The following is a 26,289-nucleotide window of genomic DNA, read 5'->3' on the forward strand; positions in this document are numbered from 1 at the left end:
GGCTCCATGGGTTCAAGAGTGCGTGCTGTGCACGCGTGAGGACCTGAGTTCAGAACCCTGGAGGCCATGGAAAGCCATGTGTGGCTGCATGCATGACTGTAACCCCAGCACTGTGGAGGGCTTGCTGGCTGCCCCAAATGAGAGACCCTGTCTCAAAATAACAGGGGGAGAAAAACAGGTAATATTGTCCTCTGCCTGTGCATGTGAAGAAACTGTTTGCTCAGGACTCGTGTGGGCCTCGGGACACACGGGTTTGCTGGGGGGTAAGAAAACGTGTTTCCAGACCTGGCACTGCTTACAAGGGTGGATTCATTTGGCGTGAACCCACCACAGGGGTGCTTATGACCCATGCACTTTCTATAGGTACAAATTCTTGAATTAAGAGTAAAGAATGATGACTGGTGTGCTTGCTCTAAACGGGACATATACAGCACCCATCCAAGGCTCACGGAACATTGTGGAACTGGGGACAGAAAGGATGTAGAGCCTGCGGATGGGGAGGTGTACTGCAAGAAGTTGTCTTCTGGACACAACGATGTCATTGTGTTCATGAATTCATCCCAGCCGTAGTCACTCACCAAGGTGTACAAGGCTGGGGAGGCCTCAGGGGGCCTTTGGCAGTTAATGGTGGCTTGGGAGGGGCTGTCAGCGGCCACTTCCCTCAGTGGTGCGGCTACTGGTAAGCTGCCCGTGCCTGTAAGTCCGCACCCATGCCCACGCAAGCAACCCTAATCAGACTCACTGGGCCACAGGCACACAAAGAGACATGAATGGAGGCTGGGCCTTGCTGGGATCCAGTGGGACGGAACAGAGATGAGACCGTGCAATCACAAGAGGTGAAGGCAACTAAAATTCATTATGTACATATATAAAACTGTCAAAAAATTAAAATTAAAACAGCGAAGAGCAGCTGGGCATGGTGCTCATGCCTGTAATTCTAGCAGAAGCAGGGAGATGATGAATTCCAGTTTAGCCTGGGCTATTCCAAAAATATAAACAAACAAACAAACAAATAAACAAAACAAACAAATCTCTCTGAAACTACCTACCACCAAAACAAAAAAGCAAAGAGTTCCAGCAAGACTGCTCAGTAGATAGGTGCCTGCCACCAAGCCTGGCCACTGAGTTCAATCCCTAGGAACCACATGGGAGAAGGCAGAACTGACTCCTGGAAGTTGCCCTCTGACGACCACACACGTGCCATGGAATACATCCTCCCTGCCCCGCCCCCAATACTTTTTCTTGAGAGAGAGAGGATCTCTCTGTGTAGTCCTGGCTCATTATGTAGACTAGGCTGGCCTTGAACTCACAGAGATCTGCCTGCCTCTACTTCCCAAGTGCTGGGATTAAAGATGTGTGCCACCATGCCTGGCCCAAATAAATGTAATTTTTTTAAAAAGTGAAGAGAAACCCAGAAATATGCAAGCCACTGAGAAGTCGCACTACAAGGAAAAGGTTTACCGTCACAAAAGCTTCGGCCTCTGAGGACAGCTGGTCCCTGTCTGCCTCCGGACGACAGTGAAGTCTAGGCTGTAAGTAGGGGGTACGGTCTGCAAGGCTCTGGGGTCCAGATAGCTCTCAGGTGTTTCTGAGAAAGGACTGAGGGTACAGGCGTGGAGGCCCCGGGGAGAGAGAGGTGATGTTCTGGCTTAGTCATTGAAGCTGTCACATGGTGGTAAGGACATGGGACAGAGAAAAGCTGGGCTTGATCTGGACCAGTAAGGCATCAGATAGGGCCACTCATGGATCACACTGGGCTGAGATGTACATGCTGTGGGCAAGGAAAGAGCCAGAAAGAGGAGCCCCAGAGGGAATGTCAAGCCCGAGCAGACACCTATCTCAGTCTGTACCTCACATACAGAATGGGGCACTCCACATCCATAAGTGAGGAAACTGAGTCACAAGGTGACAGCTGACTCCCAGACTACAGGCACTTGGGACAGAATGGAGACAGAGAGGAAGAAGCTGCAGAGAGCTTGAATCTCAGGAACCACACAAGCATCCCCTCCTATTGGGTGGGCCTGTAAGAATGAGGGCATCCATGCCTGAAGTGGTGCTGGCAGATGCCATGTGTTCACAGGAACACATGGGCATGTACAGTGGTCTCCTCCAGGATGCCACCCGAGTGTTCTCTTCAGAACCCATCTAGACTATATGAGTCCTGCTTTGGGCTATCACTCTTCTCAGTGTTCCAGCTACTGGGCATGACTCAGTCTCCCAGGTGAGCTATGTTGTGTTATAGTACTTTTAAATGTTATTTGTCTACTCTCAGAGGCTCACAGCAGGGTCTGGGCTGGGGCCAGGCACAGGCTGCCTGCAGAGACACCTAGTGATGCTGGGGTGGACTGTGTGTCCTGGGATCAGCATATGACTAGAGAGACTGAGGACTATGGCCCGTTCCTGGGCTTAAGCACTGAGGCTGCTGCTCAGGATGTCTGTGTCCACGTGACTTTTCTGTACACATGTGTGAGACACGCATGCATGTGTGTGAGCCAAGAGCTATGGAGACATGAGAGCAGGACAATGTTCTTAGAGCTGCCTGTGGGTGGATGTGGTCTTAGCCCTGTGTCTCGGCATCGGGAAGCTAAGCCAAGAGAAGTGAGGTCGTCTGGACTACGTAAATGGGAAGGAGAAACAGACAAAGACTTCCTGGGAGGACATTTGTCACGGGTGGAGAAACCGAGGAACAGGAATCACGTGTGAGGCTACTCAGTTAGAATGACAGAGAGGCCGAGGAGGCAGCAGGGGTTTTGGCTGGGGTCCCAGCATCACAAAGGGCCACAAACCCCCTAATGGACATGATTCTCTCACTGCTGCTGTTGACATCTCATTAGAAACATATTCCCTGATATAAAAGCTAAAATTAGCCAAGGAAAGGCAGGAGTGAGTTTTTATGACCTTGGGCTAGACAATGGTTTATAAATGTGACATAAAAACTGCAAAGTTTATTTAAAAAGGCAGATGGGGGGCCTGGTCTGATCTTAGGTGGGACCGACGCCTATTCATGGCAAAGGGGCACCTTGTCACTCACGTGTGCGGATGGCCACAATGCCTACATGGAAGATGGGATGTGATCCCTTATAGAGGCAGAAATGGATGGAAATGACTTCTATAGTCTGCAAGGGAAGCTAGAAATGTAATCCTTCAGCAGGAAACTAGCAAAAACATAAATCACAAGAGACAGATAAACTGGATTCAGTGAAAATTAATAACGTGTGTTCCACAGAAAGGAGTTAAAAAAGCTTGTATAATGAAAGAGAAAACTTGCCAATGATATCTGATGCCAAGAATTTGTATTCAAAACATAAAGAGAATGCCCACAACTCAAAACCAGACAAGAACACATTCACAAATGGTCCAAAGACTTGAACAGTCATGTCTCTGCAGAAGACCTACAACAGCCAGTGAATGTCTGAAGGATGCTTAACAACATAGTCAGGAAAAACCCAAACCCAAACTAGCCGGACGGCACCAAGCCGAATGCAGAAACTGGAGGCCTCACACATAGCTGGTGGGTTGGACACAGTGTGGTGGTTCCTCTTACAGCCACAGAGTGGACCAGCATGTCTGCAGGCAGACACACCGTCAAAACAAAGGAAAACCTATCTACTCACAGACTTCTGGATGATACTTATAGACAATCACCAAAAGGCAAAGATAGTTCAGATGTCCATCAGCAGAAGGGAAAACAAACGTGCTCCATTCATGCGGTGGAGCGGCCTCCAGCCATGAGGAGGAGTAAAACACTGATGTTGGCTGAGAGGCAGATGAGCCCTGGAGCCACGGTCAGTGACCGAAGGCAGTCACCAAAGGTTGCAAACCATAGGATCCCATCAATGGAACTGTCCAGAAGAGGCAAGCTCCAGAGTCCAAAAGCCAAATGCTGGCTGCCGAGGGCTGGAGTGAGAACAACGGTGCGTTCTCGAGGTGACAATGTCCTACACTAAAGTAAAACTAGCCATTTTTTTTTAAAAATAGAATGCCTCATCTTTTATATATATATATAAAAAAAACTTATTTATTTTGTGTACATTGGTGTTTTAGTACTCTAGGACTGAAGTTACAGGCAGTGTGAGCTGCCATGTGGGTGCTGGGAATTGAACCCGGGTCCTCTGGAAGAACAGTCAGTGCTCTTAACCACTGAGCCATCTCCCCAGCCCCAAAACTAACCATTTCTAACACACTCAAAACAGGAAAATATATTGACCCTCTGTGATAGTCAATTTTAGCTTGACACAAATCTAGACCCACCCTGGGAAGAAAGCCTCAATGAGGACTTATCTAGAGCAAGTTGGGTTGTGGGCATGTCTGTGGGAACTGTCTTGATTGACATTAATCAACGTGAGAAGACTCAGCCCACTGTGGGTGGCATCATTCCTTAGGTTTGGGTCCTAGACTGTGCATGAAGACATAACGTTATATGAGTACTGAGCATGCATGCATCCTTTTCTCTCTGCTTTTGGCCGTGGATGAGCTGTGAGGACGTGTTTTGAGCTCCTGCAGCCTTGACTTCCTACTGCGATGGGCTGTACCCTGGAACTGTGAGCTACAGTGCTGTGAGATGTCCTTCTGTACACTGTGAATATATGCTGTTCTCACTGCTTAGAAATAAAGCTGGTTTTGCCTATGGCAAGAAAGCTTACAGCCAGGCAGGAATCCAAATAGAGATACAGAGAGAAGAAGGGCGGAATGAGGGAGACACCAGTGGCCGCCCAAGGAGTAACAAGATGCCAGCAGACTGGTAATGCCAGGGCCACAAGGCAACTTATAGATGACTAGAAATGGGTTAAATTATAAGAGCTAGCTAGCAAGAAGATGGAGCTATAGGCCATCCAGTTTGTAATTAATATAAGCCTCTGTGTGTTTACTTGGGTCTGAGTGGCTGCGGGACTGGGCGGGACACAGGAAAACTTCCAGCCACACTAAAATAAACCCTTTCTCCCCCAAGTTGCTTGTTGTCATGATATTTAATCACAGCAACAGAAAAAAACTAGGACACCTACAAACATACAGATAATATTTATATACAACATCCAGAAGGTGGTTTCTATACAAGTCTGTGAATATGCTAACCACCACTGACCTGTCCCCCCCATTCAGATGGGGAATCCTATGGTGTGGAACTTACGAAGCTTTTCTAAAAAACAAAGCAACCCTGGTCTTGCCTCTTATATTCACTAAGGTTAAGAGGAGCAAATGAGGAGGTGGGAGGGGCTTGGTGACATTGACAGATGGCACCTAGGTCATCTCTACATGTCCTTCCCAGTGTCTTAAAGGTCCATTTCCTGTTTTACAGGTGCGTGTTTGAGGGACTGGTGACTTTAAGCCCAGACTATGCTTCCATGGTGATGTGATGGTATTGCTAAGGCTATGCCTGGTCAGCTCCCCAAGCAGCATGTATGTCCCTGTGTACACATGCTCAGGACCTGACCCAAATGCTCACACTGATATTCGGATGCATGTGCACTCACGAGTGTGCTCCTTCCACACACACTTCATCACCTCAACTGCCCAGAGTCTGACTTCTGTAGGACACAGTGTTGTGTCAGATCCAGGACCCAGAGTGACTGAAGTCTCCTTCAGAAAGAAGGAATATCCTGGTGTGGCGGTGCTCAGCTTTAATCCCAGAACTTGGGAGGCAGAGGCAGATCTCTGTGAGTTCCAGGTCAGCCAAGACTACATAGTGAGACTATGTCTAGGAAGGATGGAAGGAAGGAAGGAAGGAAGGAAGGAAGGAAGGAAGGAAGGAAGGAAGGAAGGAAGGAAGGAAGAAGGAAGGAAGGACAGAAGAACGGACAGACTGACCCTGGATTGTGGACTACATTTGAAGCAAGCAGATGTACTGGAGCAGACAACTTGGCTTTTGCCTTTTACAGCAGCTCTGTACCTGCGCGTGCGCACGACTGTTCTGACTGCACGCCCACCACCCTTTAGTCCTCATGCCCTGGAGCACAGGACAGTACAACAGTGACCCATATTTCAGATGGTAAGGTGGAGGCTAAGAGAGATGGTGATTGTCTGGGGGTGGAGGAAATCCAAGAGTCCATTTGAGGTCACTTAGTGTGTGGCTCTTTGTACAGCACCAGGAGGCTAATACGCTTGCCTGATGGGAAGCTTGTGAGGAGATGGGCCAGCCACAGGGGTTGGGGCACCTTCAAGGTTTCTCAGGGCGGAGTCAGGGTACCAAGGGTCAGGAAAAACTGAAGAAACAGCAGGGGCAGGGAAGGCTCTTCCACATAGACTCACACGGCACTTACTGTGTTCATTCAAGCACACCAGGCCTGAGCCACCTCCAAGCTGCCCGCCAGAATGGCCAGCATGTCATCCTCCTCACAGGCCCTAGGGACGCCATCCCACCTTCTAGCCTCTGTGGTATGTGGTTGCCTCTCTCATCTTCTCCTGCTTGTCTCCTCCCTGAGTGACTGCGTCCCTTCCTCTTCTTATAGGGACAACAGTCAGTCAACCTGGGGTAGGTCCTAAATCCAAGATAATCTTATCTCAAAAGTTGTAACTAATTACACACACACAGACCCAAGTCTAGAAGAGTTCATACTCTTGAGGCTGTGTGTGAATATGAACTAGGGCCAGGCACTACTCAACTAGCTAGGTAGTTATCTTGATGACCTCCTGTGGTTAGCCTTCAGCCTGTCTGTTGGGTAACAACACTGTTGATCCCTTGCCTCCTGGAATGGTCCTTGTGTCTCCCGCACAGCCTCAAAGGCCTTTCCCCAGGGGTGGCGACTCCATGGGCAGGTCACACCATCCTGACCTTACCACCTACAGTATGCCCTCAAGTTACATGAGTATTTGAGTCCTGGGTGTGGAGTGTGAGTGTGTAAGGGATGTGTGGGTGACGGGCATCCTGCCCTAATCCCTAAAGCCATGACTTCAGAGAAGGAAGAGATGTGGCAGACTAAGAGACCTCAATGCTCCAAGTGCAGAAAGGCAGCCAGCCACACCTCCAGACAAGGACTGGCTTCCTGGGATCAGCTGTTCTGCCCTGGACAAGCTCTCTGACATCTCTGGGCTGCCTCACTTGTGAAGAGGAAGACCATTGCCAGGTCTGCAGGTCATCGTGGGGGGCTAAAGCAGATGATGCACTTCAGGTGTAGGGCAACCAGGCTGCGCCATTACCAGCCGAGGGCTGTGGATGGTTGTAGTCACCCAGGGGATGGGGTGGAGACTTCAGGGCATAAAGTGCTGGTGTCTGTGCAGCAAACCCACATAGTATTAGGGCACTTCCATCAGTAGACATTAAACAAAGGCTCAGCAAATGAGTCGATAATCAATGGGATCTAGTCCTCACAATCACCAGGCACCCTGGAGGTGGTGTCCCCCAGTTAAGATAGCCCTCATGTAGCTGTGGCTTTGCCATACCCGCTCTCGTCAGCTTCCCTATGCTTTGCCCACCCAGGAAGCCACTCCCACATCCTTGCCCATGACCAGTCCTAACCAGTGTGTAGTGCTGCCCACCCTGGGAGCCCTGGGGTTGGCAAACAGCCAGCCACCCAGCTTCCATGGGCCCACTGAAGGAAGGCTGCAAAATGAGAAACCCCTCCCCAGCAGCTGCTCTCAGAGCTGTCCAGGGTACTGACCAAGTCCATCAGCGCCACCCCTGCCTCCAGCCAGCAAGGTCTTGCTTAGCACCCCCTAGAGGACATCATGAATAGTGCAGTGATTTCCACTAGCCTACTCCACAGACACAGAACTTGCTCAGGCAGGGGAATAGCTCTCTGACTCATCAGCTTGGTCTTTTCCACAACTTGTCCCAGCTGCTGCCAGAGGAGCGTCCTTGCAATTCAATCAGCCGTCTCCAGAGGCTCTGCATGGAACGTGCTGCCTCCTGTGGCATGTGCCTGGGGTGTACCTAGACCTGTCTCCCGTTTCTCAGCCCCTACCACTGGTGCCTGGCTTTCCTTTGGGGCATGTCACACAGAGGGGGACAAAACGCCGTGTCACTGTGCCATGACTGACACACAGGGAGCTGTGCACACATCCAGGTACATCCTGCGACTGCGACATATGTTCAGCCGCAGGGCCCCCAGGAACGCTGGGTTCTGAGGCACAGAAGACAAAGCCCAGGGCAGGAGCAGAGGGAGCGGCGGGCAGAGAAGCAGACAGGGGCAGGAGCTGGGAAAGAGGCACCCATAGGTCCTGCAGCAGCAGAGAATGCTGGGGACAGAGATGATCTACTGGTCACAGGAGATGAGCAGGGCCTCCAGTGACGGAAACCTGGCTGCCAGTGAGTGTCTCAGGGACAGGAAGGACACAGCACCCAGGTTCCCGCCCCCACATCTGGATTGCCTGAGCTGGCCTCTTGCTGAACTACATGTGCTCTGCCCTCCGGCCTGTTGGCCACAGCTCACACCACTTCCAACTGGGAGCATCTGGGAGAAGACTACAGGATAAGGGGTGGGCAAAGCAGGCCTCCTCAGGTGCCCCCCTCCCTGCTCTGGATGAGTAGGACTCTCTGTCTTCCCTCACCGTCTCTTGTACTCTCCTGCCTGCCATGGACCCCCCCCCATCTCTGGGGCTGGGAGTAGATTCCTCCTGACCCCACCAGAAGCCCCAAAGCCTTCGAGAACCAGACAGGCCCCCTGGGAGCTAGGGGAGCTAAGTTCCAAACTTGGCTCAATTTTCCCATCTGCAAACAGGAAAGTTATTTTTGAGAGCCCTTCCATGGCAATCCTGTTTAAGAAACCAGCTTATGTAAGAAACTGAGGGACCAGGCATGGTGGCGCATGCCTTTAATCCTAGCACTCAGGAAGCAGAGGCAGGCCAATCTCTGAGTTCGAGGCCAGCCTGGTCTACAGAGCAGGTTCCAGGACAGTCAGGCTACACAGAGAAACCCTGTCTCAAAAAAAAACACAAAACAAAACAACAGAAACAATAACAAAAAAGAAAAACAAAAACAGTCAGTGAGACCCAGGGAGACTCACTGGTTTCCTGGAGCCGGGTTCCTCTGGGACAGTCTACATTTCCTCCTACAGAGCAAGATTCTTGGCTGTGCTGTTGTCTGGAAACAGATCACATCTCAGCCTCTAGGCAAGCTGCATATACTGGCTCTGGGGTGCCTGCTGCTGAGATGGAACTATGGGATTGCTGCTTAAAACGGGTGGCACTGCCTTTGCCACTCAGAGACTCAACGCTCCCTGCCTTCCTGACACGGTGGTGCATGAGGAAAGGCTGGAAGACAACCCTAGGTATTTGGGCGGAATGTGGGGTCCTCTCACAGGGAACCTGGTTTTCAAGGGGCTACACTGGCCACGAAAGCTTGCAGAGAGATATAGCACACCTCTATGGGCCTCTCAAGCTGATGGGGATTGGAGTGAGACTGTGCAGGTTATGTAGACACACACACACACACACACACACACACACACACACACACACACACACACACACCACACGCACACACACCACACACACACACCACACACACACCACACGCACACACACCACACCACACACACACACACACACACACACACACACACACACACACACACTCACGTTAACATATACACTCGTATATGCTAACCATGCTCCTCAGCCTCCCTCTGGACTTGGCCCAGAAACACCTCCCCTGGCAACATCTGGCTTGTTCACCATTCTGTCTATTGCGCACACACTTGCTCACTGGAAGAGACGTAGGGAGGGACACCGGAAGCTCACGGCAGCAGTGAAGGGCACTCGTGAGGGTGCAGACACACGTGACCTACAAGGTGGGAGACGCTTCTACTTACTACAGTCCCAGCTAGCAGGTCAACGGGCACCAAAAGACACTGCGCAAACTGGCCCAGTGGACTGTGTAGTCTGGATACAGATCTGAGTCCCACACAGATGATGTGGGTCACTCCACAGTTAAACTGACTGGAAGCCTCAGGGCTGATGCTGGGAAATGAGGTGTTTGGAGGGGCTGCGGAACAATGACTGCATGACTGCGGCACTCCAGTGGCCGAGGTCACGATGCTGGACCCTGAATGTGTCCACCCCAGGAAGCCGGGGGGGCTGTCCTTCCAAGGCCGTGGATCACTGCTGAGAAGGGAACCAAGAAGCCGCAGGCGAACGGCACCATCGGCAGATGAGTCTGGTCCTTGAACAGACTGAGTTATTTCCAGAGTGCTCAGAGCTGGGGCCTGATTTAAGCTCTTCCTCTCCCCACTCTCTAGAAATAATTAAGGGGTAAGTGGTTCAAGAGGGAATTGAGCAGCGCTTCTGAAGCAGCTCGAGCAAACAGTCCCCCCAGAGAGGCTGGGGGCACTTCCTGCTCCTTTCCCAGGCGAAGCACTCCTGTGCCAGCCGGCTAAACTCCAGTGGCTTCAAGCTCCTCTTCGACAGGTACTGAGCCTCCGGGCCGAAGGTACAAGCCCATCAGAAACCAGCTGGGAAAAGCCGGGCATGGTGGTGCACGCCTGTAATCCCAGCACTCGGGAGGCAGAGGCAGGCGGATCTCTGTGAGTTCGAGGCCAGCCTGGTCTACAAGGCGAGTTCTAGGACGGCTACAAAGAGAAACCCTGTCTTGAAAAGTAAAAACAAACAAACAACCCAGGTAGGAGGCGGGAGCCCTGCAGGCCGTGGCCTGCCCTCAGCCTTCCATACTGAGGATTCAGGGTAATGCAATGACTGGAGGTCTGTACGCGAGAAGCCAGTCAGATACAGGACCCAGTGGGTAACAGGAACAAGAGGTCCAATCTATCTAGAAAAGCCAGAGCCAAGCCAAGAGATGACTTACAATCAGGGCAGAGGCTCTGGGCCCTTGGCATGGAGGAAAATCTCCAGGGTTGGTGAGGGAGAAGGGCAGCTGTAAAGCAGGGACAGAAAGCTCTGCAGAGCAAGGACTCAGTCAGTACCCAGCAGCGGGCAGTGGGCAGTGGGCAGGTCTGACATCCGGGCTGGAAGCATGTGGAATGAACAGCTGATCTGGCACTGAGGAGAGAGTCCAGGGTGGTTCCGGGATTGCACAGGACTAAACCGGTGATAAACCCCATTCTCCTGTCAGATCTGGGGGCCAGGAGCCAGGCCCTGTGCTCCTACACAGCTCATTAGCCTAGCCTGCCTCGCACGACCTTGTCTTAAATGAGGGGTTGGGACCAAACGTGTCTCCTTAGGTTTCTACAATGAAGCTCCAACTCCCAGTGTGATAATCTAGGGAGGCTGTGCATCTGGGAACTAATTTATATGAGGTCACAAGAGTGGGATTAACATACTTATCAGTAGAAGAAGACTACTGTCACATGCCCACTGCATGTGAGGACACGTGAAACTCAGGAAGATGATCCTCACCAGAAACCCACCCTGCCCACCCTTGATCTGGGAAGTGGCCTCCAAGCAGCAAGGAAGAGTCCCTGATGGTTAAGCCAAAGGATAGGATACGCTGTGACAGCAGCCTGGGCTGAGAGCTGAAATAACAGCTGTGCAGGGTGATGGGTGGTAAATGCAAAGAGGAATATCCTATGTAATATACTGTGGGGGCGGGGAGTACAGTGGTGGCAAGATAATCTGATCCCACGAGAACCCAGCCTGCCAAGGTGTAGTACTTCACAGACACTAGCAGCAGTCCGTGTCCCTGGGCAGTACCCTGTAGTGCAGGCTGGAGTCCATCCAACTTAACCTGGTCCAGCCGTCTCTCTGGACTCACCTGTATCATGTACAGCTGGGCGATGCGGTATTCCTCCACGGTCATTGGCAGGGGAATCCGGTATTCCTTTATGATCATCTTGGAGTCCACGCCTTCCCGGCGGCAGGGAACTGCGTGCTTGTGGGGACTTCCTAGGCAAGATTCCTTAAATAACCATGACAGAATTCACTGAGGACCCTTGAGAAACAAGAGAGACACAGAGGACAGGAGAGTCAGTTTCTGCAAAGTCTGGTGGATGTGCTAACAGAAAAGCCGAGGTCCAGACCTGAGGCTAGAATTCTCCTCTCAACCTTCTCAAGGCAACAGTGACTGGAGCGAATTCCTAGCCTCTCTGGCCTGCTTTTTCCTGTTTGCTAAGCAATACTCAAGAGCTACTGGAAGGACCAAGTAAGAGGCTGCGTGAACTCTCCCATCAACAGTGTCCAGGAAATAAAGGGTCAGCCTGTCCCTGAACAAGCATGGGTGGTTGCCTGAGGTTCACTACTGTGGAACGGGCTGGGCACAGGTTTCACAGGTGAGGAGGGTGGGACAGGATCACACTAGGGATGGCAGTCAGGTTTCACGGTGACCAGGGCTGGTCAAGTGGGAGAGGAGCTTCGGTACCAATCTGGACATGAACATCGCCATGACTCTGCAGTACACGTGGGTCTCCAGTGGCCGAGAAGCCCTCAGAGAAGCCAACAGGCTAGAAAGAAACCTTTCACAACCCTGAGGAGAGCCCTGGAGCTGGACCAGAGCTGGACCAGTAATGCAAAGCTCATGGGGGCCACCGACTCAAGTTCCCACATTCATTAAGATCCTTCCAACCAATCAGAGAGTCCATCTCTACATAACCTATGAAGCTGAACCCACATCTGCTGGCCAGAGAGAAGACAAGGCCTGGGGACACAGGTGGTCTCAGGCCTGTGGGGTTCTCAGAACCAGTGTGTTCCCTCATGGCACTAGGGTTATACAGTGACCCTGAGTAAGTCTTGTTTTGTCATTTCAATCACAGAATCAGACACACTCTCGAGACAGCAGGCAGTGGAAGCTGACTACCCTTTCCGGCTCTTAACTAGTCACTTGCACAGCAGACCACTGGCGTCTTGGTCCACCAGGCAAGACCGCAGGCTTCCAGTCTAGTGTCAAAGCAGGATTTGCAGGCTGGAGAAAGCACATTCCTTCAAGGTCTCAGCCCTCAAAGATGTCCTGGGATGAAATCTTAGAGCCTGGCCAGCGTGCAGACACCACTAGTCGCTGGGCTTTCATTGGCTCTGGGAGGACACATCTAGAACAAGTACATAATGACACTCCAAAGACAAGCCACCAGGTGAGCTGTAACCACACAGACAGCGTCCACCCTTCCACATGTAACCCCGGGACAGAGACACAGTACAGACACCGAGGCAGGCGGAGCTGGGTTGTGAGTGAAACTTAGTCGTAAGAGCATTCTGAGGACTGTCAGACCATGAAGGCCAAGCCTGCACCTCCACTCAGGCTGTGTGCAGAACAGGGACTGTACTCTGCTTGCCAGGAACTACGGAGGCAAGCAGGTAGGCAGGCAGAGACTCAGACAGCAGGAAGGGACAAACAGCCCAGTACTGTCACCACCAAGTGCACAGTGACCAACAGCGAGAGAGAGGACTCAGTCCCGAGCGACAATGTGACCGGAGACCAGTCTGTCATTCCCTGTGGACTCTAACCGCAGACCTTCACATTGTTTGCCGAGATGGGGGGCCCCTAGGACAAGCCGCTGGGAGGGAGGGAGGGAGGGAGGAAAGACGCTCAGAAACTTAGTGTATGTGCTGCTTAAGTGAGCACATGAGACACGGCGAGACATTCTTCAACAATAATGAGACAGAAAGTAAGCTCGCTGAGCTCAGGGGAACGGGAAAGAAGAGACATGGCTCACGGTTTTAAACAGGCACATGAATTCATGGCTAAGCGGGCAAAACACAACCCCAACAACTAGAGATGTGGCCAGTGGATTTGAGGAACTCACACAAGTAAACCGGAGACCAGGGAGACAAAAAGGCAGCTGTGTGAGCAGCAGAGTCGCTAACACACATTCACTGGAGTGCCCCTGAGCAGAACAGGACCTAAGTACTGAGACAGGTCACAGAAACCTTCTTCCTAAACAATTCCAGTTTCGTGTGTATTGTGGTGCGCACACACGGAGCCTAAGGTCTTCCTCTATTACCTTCCATCTTATATTTTGAGACAGTGTATCTCATGGAACCTGGAGCTCACTATTTTGGCTATAGTGGCTGAACAGTGAGCCCTCAGAGTCTTGTCTCCATCCCCTTTCCCAGCACTAAAATACAGCTGCGTGCAGTTACATCTGGCTTTTGGGCCGGGACTGGAGAATCTGAACTCAGGTCTTCATGCCTGCACAGCACTTTACCCACTGAGTCTCCTCTGTAGCCCTCCGAAATTTCTTTAATGTAACAAGATAATAAATAAATTAAATTAAGGCCTAACCTTACAGATTAGATCATATTCTATGTTCTAGGAAAAAAAATAATAGCAAGATACATTCTGAAGAACTCAGTGACCTTAAGGACTAGAGAAAAAGAAGTGTAAGCAGACGGTAGGGGGAGACGGGCTGGCGAGAACCAGACTTCACAACGAGACAATTTTAGAAGCCTCTGCAGGAATATCTGCAGAGCACTAAGAGGCAGGACTTAGGAACCAGAATGTTACACCCAGCTAAACAGCCACTTAGGTGTGATCAGCAAATACTCTGAAATATGAATTTAGAGGCTTAGACATGGATAACACCGTCTTTAAAAATATTATCTGGTATTAAAACCCAACAAGCCAAAAGATAAATCATGGTAAATTCATCCATGCAAAATCAAGATGTAAACAAACTAGTTTTGCAACTTTGGCAATTATGGTTCCTGAAGTATATGAAAACATCAACAATGCATAATAATACAATTAACAAAAAACTGGGCGTAGAAGAATGAAGGTAGAAATGTAAGTGCCTCAACTTTCACAGCACAGAAGTGGGTTCATTACATAAAGAAATTAATCAGAGGGGTTTTAGGACAGTTAAACTGCTTCACATGATGTGGTGAATGTGCCATTATATACTTATCTAAAGCCACAGAATATACAACCAAGGGCTCAGTGGTTAAGAACACTTGATTCTCTACAGAGGACCTGAGGTTGGTTCCTATGTCAGACAGCTTACAACAGCCTGTAACTCCAGCTTCAGGGGGTGTTCTGGCCTCTGTGAGCGGCTGTACTCATGTGCACGTGTGCACAAGTACACGTACGTACGTACGTACACACACACACACACACACACACACACACACACACACACACACATGAAAATAAACCTTCAAAAAGATCACAGGCTGTGGACTCTGAACACACGTCCGCTCATCAGCTCTAACAAAGGGACTGCTTTGGGTGGGCAAGATTGTTCAGTGGGTTATGCATGTGCTGTACAATGACGCAAGCCTGGTGACCAGTAAAAGCAGGAGATAACTGACTCTACCAACCTGTCCTCTGGTCTTCACGCATGCGCTGAGGCACACATGCCCACCCTCACACCATACACATGTCATGCACAATAATAGAGAGATATTTGCAAGGACCACTTGGGTGTAGAAAGGCAGAAGCGGGGGATGATGGGGGGACAAGGATCTTATCAGGCTCTGTATTTTCCACTTAATTTTAATGTGGAAGTAAAACTGTTTTAAAAATAGAATTAGAGACCACTGAGCACTGAGGGACAGAGGTACTGGGAGCCACTGCTTAAGGGTCAGAGTTTTCATCTAGGGAAAGAATACCCTTTGAAAGAGGCAGCGGCGGCGATGCTGCAGGACACGGGGGATGCACTTAATACCTCGGAGTGGAATGCTGAGGGGCAGTTAAAACAGCAAATTTGTCTTTCTCTTCAAGGCTGCAGATAGGAACCTAGGGCCTGTGCCTGCTAAGCAAGCATTCTACCACAGAGTTATAGCCCAGCCCTTTAAAATGGAAACTTTTATGTTACATATCCTCTATCATAATCTATAAGTTAAAAAATATAATATACAAAGAACACCGAGTTGCACATTTTAAATGCATTAATGAAATGGGTGTTTGAACTGCATTTCAACAAAGCTATTTTTTAAACAGCCCTTTTCCTTTAGCCTTTTGGGGACTGTTTGTACAATGGAGAAAATGTTTTTCTCAAGTTTAGCAATTCTTTTCCACTTTATTTTAGATATATGCAAATAATGTGATGGCTAATCGTGGTTGTCAACCTGAATCAACTAAGCCCAAGCAGCGGGGCATACCCCTGAAGGGTTTTCTTGATTGGATCATCTGAGGTGGGAAGACTCACCCTAAATCTGGGTCATTTGAGGTCAGAAAATACACCCTAAATAGCTACCACATCTTCTGGGGGCAGCCCATGTAAAAGGACATGGAAGAAGGAAGCTTTTGGGTTTTTTTTTTTTTTTTGCCTGCTTGCTCTCACTCTGGCTAGCAAGTTCATCCACCCTGCTTCTGAGGCATCCCTTCACTGGCGTTAGAGTCTACTTCTTTGGAATTCTGGAGTCTACTGAAGACCAGCTGAGACACCCAGCCTCAAGGACTGAACAACTATAGGATTCTTGGCTTTTCCCTTGGGAGACAGGCATTACTGGAATAGTTGGACCACAGCCTATAAGCCACTCCAGTAAAGAATCCCTTTTTAATATAGATAGATTTATTCTATCAGTTCTGTTCCTCTAGAGAACCCTGACTAATACAGATGTGTCTTGGGTTAAATTCGAGTATATCTTAGATATGTGAGGTTATATGTATACTAAAATAAAACTGATAACATAAATTTGATTTTTTTATGTGTTTGCACATGCCAGGCAGGTGCTCAGGTTACTGAGTCATACGCCAGCCCTGACTTTCAGTTCAAAAAGCATTTAAAAACTTGAAACAAAAACAACAACAACCCATCATTCTTATGTTAGCACAGATCTGTCTCTAAGCACGATTGCGGGCGCTGGTGAGGGTACTCCCTTTGGGGTACCTTGTGCTTGCACTTTTCTACATGACTTGGTGTTGGACAGCAGAACTGGAGCTGTGTGTGTGCAAAGGGGCAGAGATGAAGGTCACTGGCCACACCTGCCCTTCTTGGCTGTGACTCACTCTGGGCCAATTACCTACTGCTTTGACCTTTTGTTTTATCTTCCACAAACAGGGGTGAGGACAGCTTTCGGGGGATGAAGTGTGACATAGCACAGCAAGTCTCAACCCGCTGTCACAACGACTCAACCCGCTGGTAACGGCCTATCAGGGTCCAGACGGCATGTCGCAGGCAGATGGCATCCCTGGCTGGGATGTCCCTCCCAGTAGCAGACACTTAACTACTACCTTGGACCCTGAGGCTGAGGCCTGAAGGAGGAGTGCCCGGCCACAGGTGCTTTGCTGGAGGGCCTGACAGACACACATGGCTCTCTTGGTCTGGCTGATGAATATTACCTCTGGTTTTGTTCCTGCTGAGCCTGAGGCCAGAGAGCACCCCGTGTGCAGAAGGAACAGGACTTGTGTCTGCTCTCTCTGCCCTCACCTCAGTCAAACCCTAACTCAGGCAACCTCATGACACCCAGTCCAGTCGCCTGGGCATGAGACAGACTCACTTTGTCTCATCCCTGCTGGAGCCGTGACAGCACAGACAGAATGATAGTTCCCGCTGGCCACAGGGTGGCTTTTGGGGCCTGGGACAGCAAGAGGCAAGATGAAAAAGGGGGTTTCCAGCGGCCTCTTAGGGGGAACCAGACCAGCCTCTGCATGCCTCCACATGCACAGACCTCACAGAACCGTTCAGGCAAGACACCTTCGGGTTCCAGACCTTGCTTTCAGGACTCTAGAAAGGAGACCATCCCCAAATACTTCAGTGTCCTTGATGGTCCAAAAGGGTCAAAGCATGTCAGAGTGGGGCACTTGGTGTGGTATCCCGGGAGGCCATGGACGTAGTAGTGTGGAGCCCTAGACAGAGTGCAGTGTATGAGCTGCTTCCAGGTCAGGGACCAGGCAGAGGGGAGGTGTGCTGGATGTCACCCTAGAAATCAAGGTCCCAGCCTCTCACAATAATGCAGAAAACCTGGCTGGGCTTCTAGGCTGGTAGCCCAAAGATCTTCCCAATGAATGAGCCTTTGCAGGAGAAGGGCAGAGCCAAGCTCCGTGGGTAGAGCCTGCCAGCCGAAGGCATACGTGGGAGCTTAGGGAGGATTACTAGGGTTTGGCTCCAAGGGGAGGGAGACACAGGTCCTCAAGACACCCTGAGCAAGAGGGAAGGCGGGAGAATCAAGTTTACAGAACTTAATCTGTTTTTCCGGGATTAGCTGGGGATTGACGTCACAAATGGGAGTCAGGAGTGAGGCTGAGCAGACCCAGACGATGGAACCCATCCAAACGCAATTCAGCTGTGTTCTGGTTATTAAGTCTGGAAGCTGCTCGAAGAAGGGTCAGCAGGAGCCTTGACTTTGGCAGCTTAGAGGGAGACAGGGAACCGCATGGGGGGCCTGAGACTCGTGTGTGTGTGTGTGTGTGTGTGTGTGTGTGTGTGTGTGTGTGTGTGTGTGTGTAGGAACCTGCTAGTCCCATGGCCTCCTGTTCTAGGGAATCCTACTATTTCTCTGTTTCCCAAACCCTTGGTCCCCAAGCAGGAGCCAAAGAGCATAACAGCAACTTGCTGACTTTGCCCATCTGTGTCTAGTGTCGAAAGGGTGACTATAAAGGGCCACCGTGGGGCAGAAGTGAAAGCCAGCCCCTAGGTATGGAATGCCCTGGGTAAAGCTTCTCTGGGTGTATCAGCCTTAGGAGGAGAGGGCACATCACTCCGGAGCCCCTAAGTCCTGCCCTTCACCCTCTCGATACCCAAGACTGTACCCAGAGTCCCATCCACACCAGGCAGGCATCCTACCACCGAGCCACACTCCAGCCCTGAGGCTCCTCCTGAGGAAAGTGTGCCTGAGCTAAGAAGAAGTCGGGCCCTGGTCTGTGATGGGGAGACTGAGGTTGCTGGGTCACGATGGATTTCAGAGGCTGATCCTGGCTTCGGCCCCTCCTCCTCTAGCTGTTCAGCCATCCTGGGCAGGAGCCAGGGTCAGGAAGACTGAGCTAGAGTACGTAGCCACTAGCCCTCGCTGCCCCAGGGTCCTCCAGCCCTCCGAGCAGCACACAACCCCCCGTTACTATGGATAACGAAGGGAGGGGCTCAGCCCCAAAGCTCTGCGTACTGTGCACTTACCCGAAGTGCCGCAGAGGGCCCTAAATCTCACCGCCATGCACCCGGGGTGCCAAGCCACTGCAGGACTCGTCACCAGACCCCACGGCCCAGCAGGCACTCTGGGGGCACCACAGTGGTGTGGAGCTCTGCAGGGGATTTCAGCTCTGACAGCTCACTCCCAGGACAGCAGCAGGTACTGGGAATGGAACACCTTGACTTAAGACCAGCAGCGGGTGGGCCAGGGAAGTCCCGTCCTCACTACTCCCAGTTTCTGGAGCGGCTGCCAGTGCTGCGGCCCCAGCTAGGATGACCAGGGCAGAGGAGGCCTGTGTGTGAGAATATGACACTAAATCCCAGACTCCAGGGCCTGGCACTAGCTGAAGCTATCCCCAGCCAGGCTGCTGGAGACCCTGCTGCTCATAGCAGCCATTGCCACTGGGCCTCTGGGGTTGGTGCTGCGACTGAACAGTGAGCATGGCCAAAACACCTCACAGGCTGGGCTGCGACCAGAGGGGACCTAGGGCTTGCTTGAGAGTCCTTCTCTCTCGGCGCGGTCTCTTCCCTGAGGCACCACTGCTTGAGCAGCAGCAGGCTGGCATCCTCCAGCCCCAGGGAGCCTGCTTGCCTCAGAAATGGGCCTACCTTTAAGGGTCAGGAGTCCCTAGCTCCTGAGCTTTCAGGAGGGAGAATCCCTGAGACAGGAGCACCTCCCAGGGTGAGGAGGAGTGGGGAGCATTTGCAGGAAGTTTATTGGGCTGCAGGCCCTATCCTCAAAGCCTCCCTCAGTTCTGTCAACACTTAGAGAAACGCAAGCTTTTTTTTTTCTTCCCAAGACAGGGTTTCTCTGTAACAGTCCTGGCTGTACTGGAACTCACTTTGTAGACCAGGATAGCCTTGAACTCACAGAGATCAGCCTGCTTCTGCCTCTCGAGTGCTGGGATGAAAGGCGTGCGCCACTACTGCCCGGCAAAACTCAAGCTTTTGAGAAGTCCCCAAATGCCGGCGTTCCTAAGAGGCACAGGTGGGATTCTAGGGATCTTCTACTCCCAAACGGGCATGAACCCTGTGACGGTGAGATGATGAGGGGACTTGGCACTGTTAAAATCTATTTAAAATACTCTTACTGAGCCGGGCAGTGGTGGTGCATGCCTGTAATCCCAGTACTTGGTAGGCAGAGACATGTGGATCTCTGTGAGTTCCAGGCCAGCCTGGTCTACAGAGTGAGTTCCAGAACAGTTGAGGCTACACAGAGACATAATGTCTCCAAAAAACCAAAACCAACAAAAATAAAACAATTTTTAAAAAACCCCAAAGACAAAAACAAACAAAAACACTCTTACTGCTAGATTCTTTAAGTCTGTAATATAAACACTCACTCCACCACAGATCAGCACAGACACAGGGTGGGGGTGGGGTGGGGGGCACGACACTCCTTAGCTGGCAACTGTTGGATGTTCCTTTGCTGCCCCGGTGGCCTTGAGTCAAAGGACTGACAAATTACAGTTGGGCTACGTTTATGCCAAAAGACCAAGCATGCTGAACAGTCCAGGGTGCCTTGGGGGAAACGCCACAGTGACCCCAGGCAGCTGACTGGCAGCAGGACCTGTGACCTGCTGCGATGCTGCCAGCTAGAGTGACCGGCAGCCACTCACCACTGTAGGCCCACACTCCTCGGGGCCAGCCTTGCTCAAGAGTTTGGAGTGAGGCCTCAGGAGGGGCCAGCTCCTGGGATCCCACCACACTGAGCAAGTTTCCCCGCTTCCCACTTCTGATTCTGTACGTCTTCTTTATATCCTCCAAGCCCCTCCACCAAACTGGAGCAACTCCACCGCTCCAAACCCACCATCATGAAAACAGGAGGGTAAGATACCTCTGTTCCTACCTCAAGGCTGACATGGGCAACAGGTCCCATGTCCTCTTGTCATTCAGGAACCTTCTCTGCAGCACTTCCCAAGCCCTGGCATCTGCTGGAGATGCCCTTACCTCTATCCGCAGTCAAACGTGAACAACTACTGTAACTGTAAAAATAAAGCCGTAGTCCCTGTCCCTCTAACTATGACCTCCTCGGTCCCGTCCTATTCCTCTGATATCTGAGTTAACAGGTCCCACTGAAGATCAGTAACACTTGCTACCCCACTGTCTCTTCCAACTCACCTGGCATACCCCTCCCTGTGTCTATGGGGGGGATCTTTAGTAGAACCCACCTTTCGTTAACTGCGACATGTAAGCCCCTGGAGCTTGCAGTCAGATGGTTTCAACCCATGACTATATTTCTGTCTGAACAATGTTTTCCCACTCCCTTGGCCAACACACCCACCAATGAACCTTCGCTGGAGTCCTCTGGGTGTAAGATTCCGCACCAAGTTCTCTGACTCATTCGGGGGCCTGCCAGCTGCAAGTTCTAATTTTCTTTCTGTTCCCAAACCAGCAAGTGTGTGAGGTCTGCAAGCAGCTCTGTGGGGCTCATCTCAGTCTAGAGAGTCCAGGAACACGGGTTCCAATCCCTGTCCTTAAACCTTCCCTGCCTATGGACCACAAAGGCACACAACCCCGAGGCTCCGGTTCCCATGGCTAGCAGGTGCAGGCCCAGCTGCCTCCGGGCATCACGGAGGAGCACTACAACCCGCTGATTCTGAGAAGCTGCTCAATGCTCCCCGACTGCAATCAACGGAATGTTCCTCCAAGACAGACTCTAGAGGTTCGAGTCTAGAGTAGTCAGCATGACCAAGGGTTAGAGCACCAGTCTTCAGACCCCACCTGCCCTCAGTCCTTCACAGTTCTGTGAAGGAAATGGAAGAGAAAGCGCAGTGTGGCTGACACCGCTCTCCTGGGCACCGCCTGGGACCCTCAAGCAGGCACTGCGGCCCCACTGAACCCCACACCACCGTCCCATCCTGGAGCTGCACATCATGAAAACCTTAGCTCTTGGTTTACAGACCATTTCCCATGCCCAGGCTCTATCAACTCCTCCTCCCCACTACCCTGAGTCACAAGTGCCACCCCATGGATTTACTTCCGTTGTGGGCACAGAACTCACGCACCCTGCAGTTTAGCCTCTGAAGTGGTTGTTAATGTATTCAGGGCTGTGCAACCGTCACGCCAACCATCACTATTTAATCCCAAAACATTTTCTCTGCTCACAAAGAAACCCCGTAGTCCTCAGCAGTCCCGCCCCGCTGACATAGCCCACCCCACCCCCTCCACGGCCTCCACTAATCTGCTTCCTGTCTGCACGGATCTGTGGACCAGGACCCATTCCATACCTGGAATCATACAGGACATGGCCTGCTGAGTCTGGCTTCTTGCTCTTGGTCTTGTGTCCAAGGCTCACGCTGGATCCTATCAGGGCCCCACTCCTTTTCATGGCTGAACAATGCTGCACTTGGTGGCAATGGCCCTGGTTTATAATGGAGGAGACCAGACCGCCGCTTTGTGTCTCTGAGGCACCTCACTCACAATCTCTCAGTAAATGGAAAGTCAGGTGCATCTTACTTCCCAGCCACGAGAGCAGCTTGAGAACTGAACCATCACCTTCGTAATGGGCCTCCATTTGTATAAACCTATACCTCAAGTACTGATAACACGACATGATTCATAAGTGCTCTCAGCTCTTATACCCTTGCTTTTCCAGACATAAAAGGCAAGGGTGTCTCCGTGGCAGGAAGGAATCAAGGCCACCAGAACTGAACAGTGTCTGCTGAGGGCTGGTGATGTTTACTGGAGGCTGAATGGGGGTGGCTTGATCTGCATATGCAGGAGGGAACAGAGCGGCAGCGTGAAGGCTTCCCCAGGGATGTGTCACTTAGATTATTGGCCTCATTTTCTTTTGGTTGACTCTGTAGGGGGTGCACACCTCCCGGCTGAGGCAGAGTTAATTAAATTCCATCAGAGAGGGGCTACTTGGGGGTTTTGTTAGGTATTGAATGACATTAATTATGTTAGAAACCAAGGCTAGCAGGGAGAGGTAGGGGACCAACTGGGGGGGGGGCAGGGCGGGAGGGGCAGGGAGAGTTGAGGGAGAGGGCTGGGCAATAAAGTATAATGACATGCCTATACTGAATACCATAACAAAACCCATCATGTGAATGCTAACTTTAAAGTTAATTGAAAGAGTGAGCCAAGAAGGAGGAAAGAGGTGGTGTCCCTTTCTAAACACAGGCCCCTCTCTTCAGCTCTGTTCCCCAGACAGAGGCCCGGGAATGTCTCATGTTTTCCCCAGGTCAGTCTAGAGGCCAAAGCTCCACTGTCTAGCAAACATGGTCTCTTCCCTCTAGCCTCAACACAGCTCCCCAGACTCATCTAGGAAAACTCAAGCCCGGCCAGTCTCAACTTCACACTCCTAGCAAACCCAGGCAGCCACCAGGAGCCAGGTTCTGTGATGGGCACTGAGGTCCTGGGGACCAACACAAGAGTACTCAGGGAGCCTCCAGCCCCTGGAAGACAAGTAGCCCATATGTCATCAAAAGCTGGTGGAGAATATTATACAGCCCTAAAATGGAAGTACTAAAGCTGTTGACATGGATGAAATGAAAAGACCACGCCCCTAAAGATGGGGGATTCCACTTCTACATGCTGGCTAGAGCAGTTCCATCTAGAGATGGGAGTCAAATGTCAGTAGGGCTGGCTAATGGACCTTGTATCAGCTTTGAGGTGGGATGCTCTGGAGGGAGCTGGTGATGATGGTTCACACTGTATGGCTATGTCCCCCACCCCAGACAGGGTTCTCTGTGTAGCCCTGGCTGTCTTGGATCTCGCTCTGTAGACCAGGCTGGCCTGGAACTCAGAGATCCGCCTGCCTCTGTCTCCCCAGTGCTGGGATTAAAGGCGTGCGCCAGCACCGCCCGGCTATGTGTAGGGTTGTTCTTAAAGCTGCAGAACTGGGCAGAACTACACAGAACTAGACCAGGAAGCACTTTGAACTTGCACATTTTGCTACGACGACAATCCAAAGCTCTGTTGAAGGCCACACTAGAGAGAGCTGTGACAGGTCCCCTAACAAGAGGGTGCCCAGACCCTAATTCTTCCACCCTCCCCAGGCCTTGCAAGCCCCGCCCCTGCTTCCTGTCCTGTGGGCAGGATCTTGTCAGTGCTCCAGCAGCTCTGCATCTGATTTACCTCCCCGAGAGTCCCTCCAGCCCCAGCCCTGCCTGCCCACCTACGCACCACAACTCCACCTCGGCCCTGCTGCCGCCCCCGGCTGCTGCCTTTCTTGGATACACAACTCCCTCTCACTGCTGCTGAACTGCTGCTGTCCCCAGAGCCTGGGCACATCTGCTCCTTGTCATCACTCGGGTCCCAGTCCAAATGCCACGCTCGTCTTACCCCTCTGCTGAGTGGCTCTGGCTTCCACCTGACCCCTCTCGGAGCCTCCTCTGAACCTGACCAGCTCTGAAATGACTTGTTTGCTCTTGGCACCTCTCTACCCCTCACAGCTCTCCAGGCTCATCGGCGGCGGCCGCCTATCTGTGCACAGGGCTCGTTCTTTCTGCAGTAGGCTCCAGGCAGCGCGTAGTAGGTACCTCAGAGAGGCAGGCTGGCAAATGCTCGCTTGCTCGCTGCTCCCCCTCCAGGCAGACCGTGCTCCTGAACGGGCGGAGTGTTAATCTGAGCTGCTCTGTTAGCGGTTCTTAGAGCAACTGTAAGCGTCTCTAAGAATAGTGCTGCCTCCCTGCCTGCCATGTCCCTGTTTTGTGACAGCATCTGTGACTCAGACGTCTCGTGGGGCCAGACTTGCCTCTCCAGGGGGCATGCAGGGGCACGAACAGCACAGACAGCAGCTGGAGGCCTTGGTGGTGGTAAGGGGACAGCCAGCTTCTCCGCTCCCTTCCAGGGGGCTGGATTGGGAGAGGCCTGCTTGGACCTAGTGAAACCCAGTAATGACAGGTACACATGACACTCGATCAATCAGGACAAGATAGGACGAGGGTAGCCCAGGTGGGTGAGCCGACATTTGATGAAGCCACACAGCATCCCAGAACAGAACGGTACAATATCTGGCTCCTGGCCAGCGATCCAGGCCTAACCAATTATATTCTTGAGTTCAGCAAGAGTCCAGGGTGTCACAGGTCATCAACAATGGTGCCCAAATGCCCATCTCTGAGGACTGTCTTTTGGTCCCTAGGGGAGGGCAGAACAGGCACATTCCCGAATCTGAGCACTTGTACCTAGGTCGTGCTCTATCTTACTGTGAGTGCTGTGGCCTTTCCCCGAGGCCTACCAGGGCTGCCAGGAACACAACAGGCTTGGAAAGTTTCCCAGGTAACTGGCTCTTCCTTACAGAGCTATTAGCTTCCTTTCCTAGCCCCCATAAAACCCTGTAGTTGATGATGGATGCCCTTCCCTATCCAGAGAGGAAAGCAAACACTAAGGAAAAACAAAACCACCGGTCAATCTGGAAACCCCCGTGAGTGCAGACTCGAGTGCTTGGAGTCAGGCTGTGCAGGAAAAGGGCCCCCCCACCAGATGCAGGGTGATGTGGTCAAAGCTCCCCCCAACCGCGGTCTCCCAGCCCAATACCCTGTCTTAGTTTGACAGTTGCTTGAGTTTTAGGAACCCAGGCAGGAAGAGATAAGTAAGTGGGGGGAGTCATAGCAAAGCCCTTATCATCCTTTTGTTGTTGTTGTTGACATTTCAAGGGGTCAGGCTGAGTATCAGCCCTCTTTACAGAGCTGGCTTCCACTTCTCTCCCTGGACTCTTCTTCAATGCACCCCCCCCCCCACACACACACACCATCCTTATGCTGTGTGGCACCCCGCAGGCTACCTTCCCAGTCAGTCTGCTTCCACACATCAGCCCTCTCTTTCTCCAGCAAGGGCTGCGGTTACGGACTTCTGTCTGGTTCCGTCTCAGATGGCTTCACCATCCTCAGAGCCTCTTATCCCCACACTGGTCTTCAACTTTGCCTCCCGCTCACTGAGAAGTGCGGAGCACAGCTGCTTTACAGAATGCGTATGCTTCAGCTGCAGATCGGAGGATGCCCAGGGCCTGTCTCTGCCAAAAGTCAGTCATGCTGGTCCTGGCTCATGGCACTCATCTCCTGTGGCCTTTTTATTTGTCTTGTTGCCTGCGTCATTGTGGTGTCAGAACCCATCCTAGGGTCTTGTGCGTGCCAGCCAAGCACAATCCCACTGAGTCACGCTCCCCACACAGAACCACTTGTCTTCTATAGAAGTTGCTGGAGGACTTCTTTGACACCAGGCACAAGAGTCTGTTTCTCTAGAGAGCACTTGTCTCTGCCTGTCGTCTGTCACCTGCCATGAGATCACTAAGTCTCACTCTTCCACTCTGTTCTTCCTCCCAAATCGACACTGGGTAGGTTTGTTTCCTGGGACTCATTATAATCTGCGTGGCTTCAAAGTACTGTCAGCGCCTCCTCTCATAGTTTGGGAGGCCAGAACAAAACCAAAATGTCAGCAAGGCCAGTGCCTTTTGGGAGCT

General features: G+C 51.5%; 1 protein-coding gene across 13 annotated transcripts in view; it reads right to left on the minus strand.

Annotated features, from left to right (window-relative positions):
• Pitpnm2 (phosphatidylinositol transfer protein membrane associated 2) overlaps nucleotides 1-26,289 on the minus strand; it is a 133,557-nt gene that overhangs the window by 27,704 nt on the left and 79,564 nt on the right. For all 13 annotated transcript variants that reach the window (XR_005089913.1, XM_028885817.2, XM_028885818.2 and 10 more), the window contains one exon: nucleotides 11,642-11,818. Coding sequence is in view for 12 of the 13 variants with exons in the window: in XM_028885817.2 (XP_028741650.1) it covers nucleotides 11,642-11,719 (78 nt within the window). In the remaining variant the exon portion in view is untranslated. The remainder of the gene's footprint in view (nucleotides 1-11,641; nucleotides 11,819-26,289) is intronic.

This window comes from Peromyscus leucopus, chromosome 23 (genome assembly GCF_004664715.2).
Source record: "Peromyscus leucopus breed LL Stock chromosome 23, UCI_PerLeu_2.1, whole genome shotgun sequence".
NCBI classification, from domain to species: Eukaryota; Metazoa; Chordata; class Mammalia; order Rodentia; family Cricetidae; genus Peromyscus; species Peromyscus leucopus.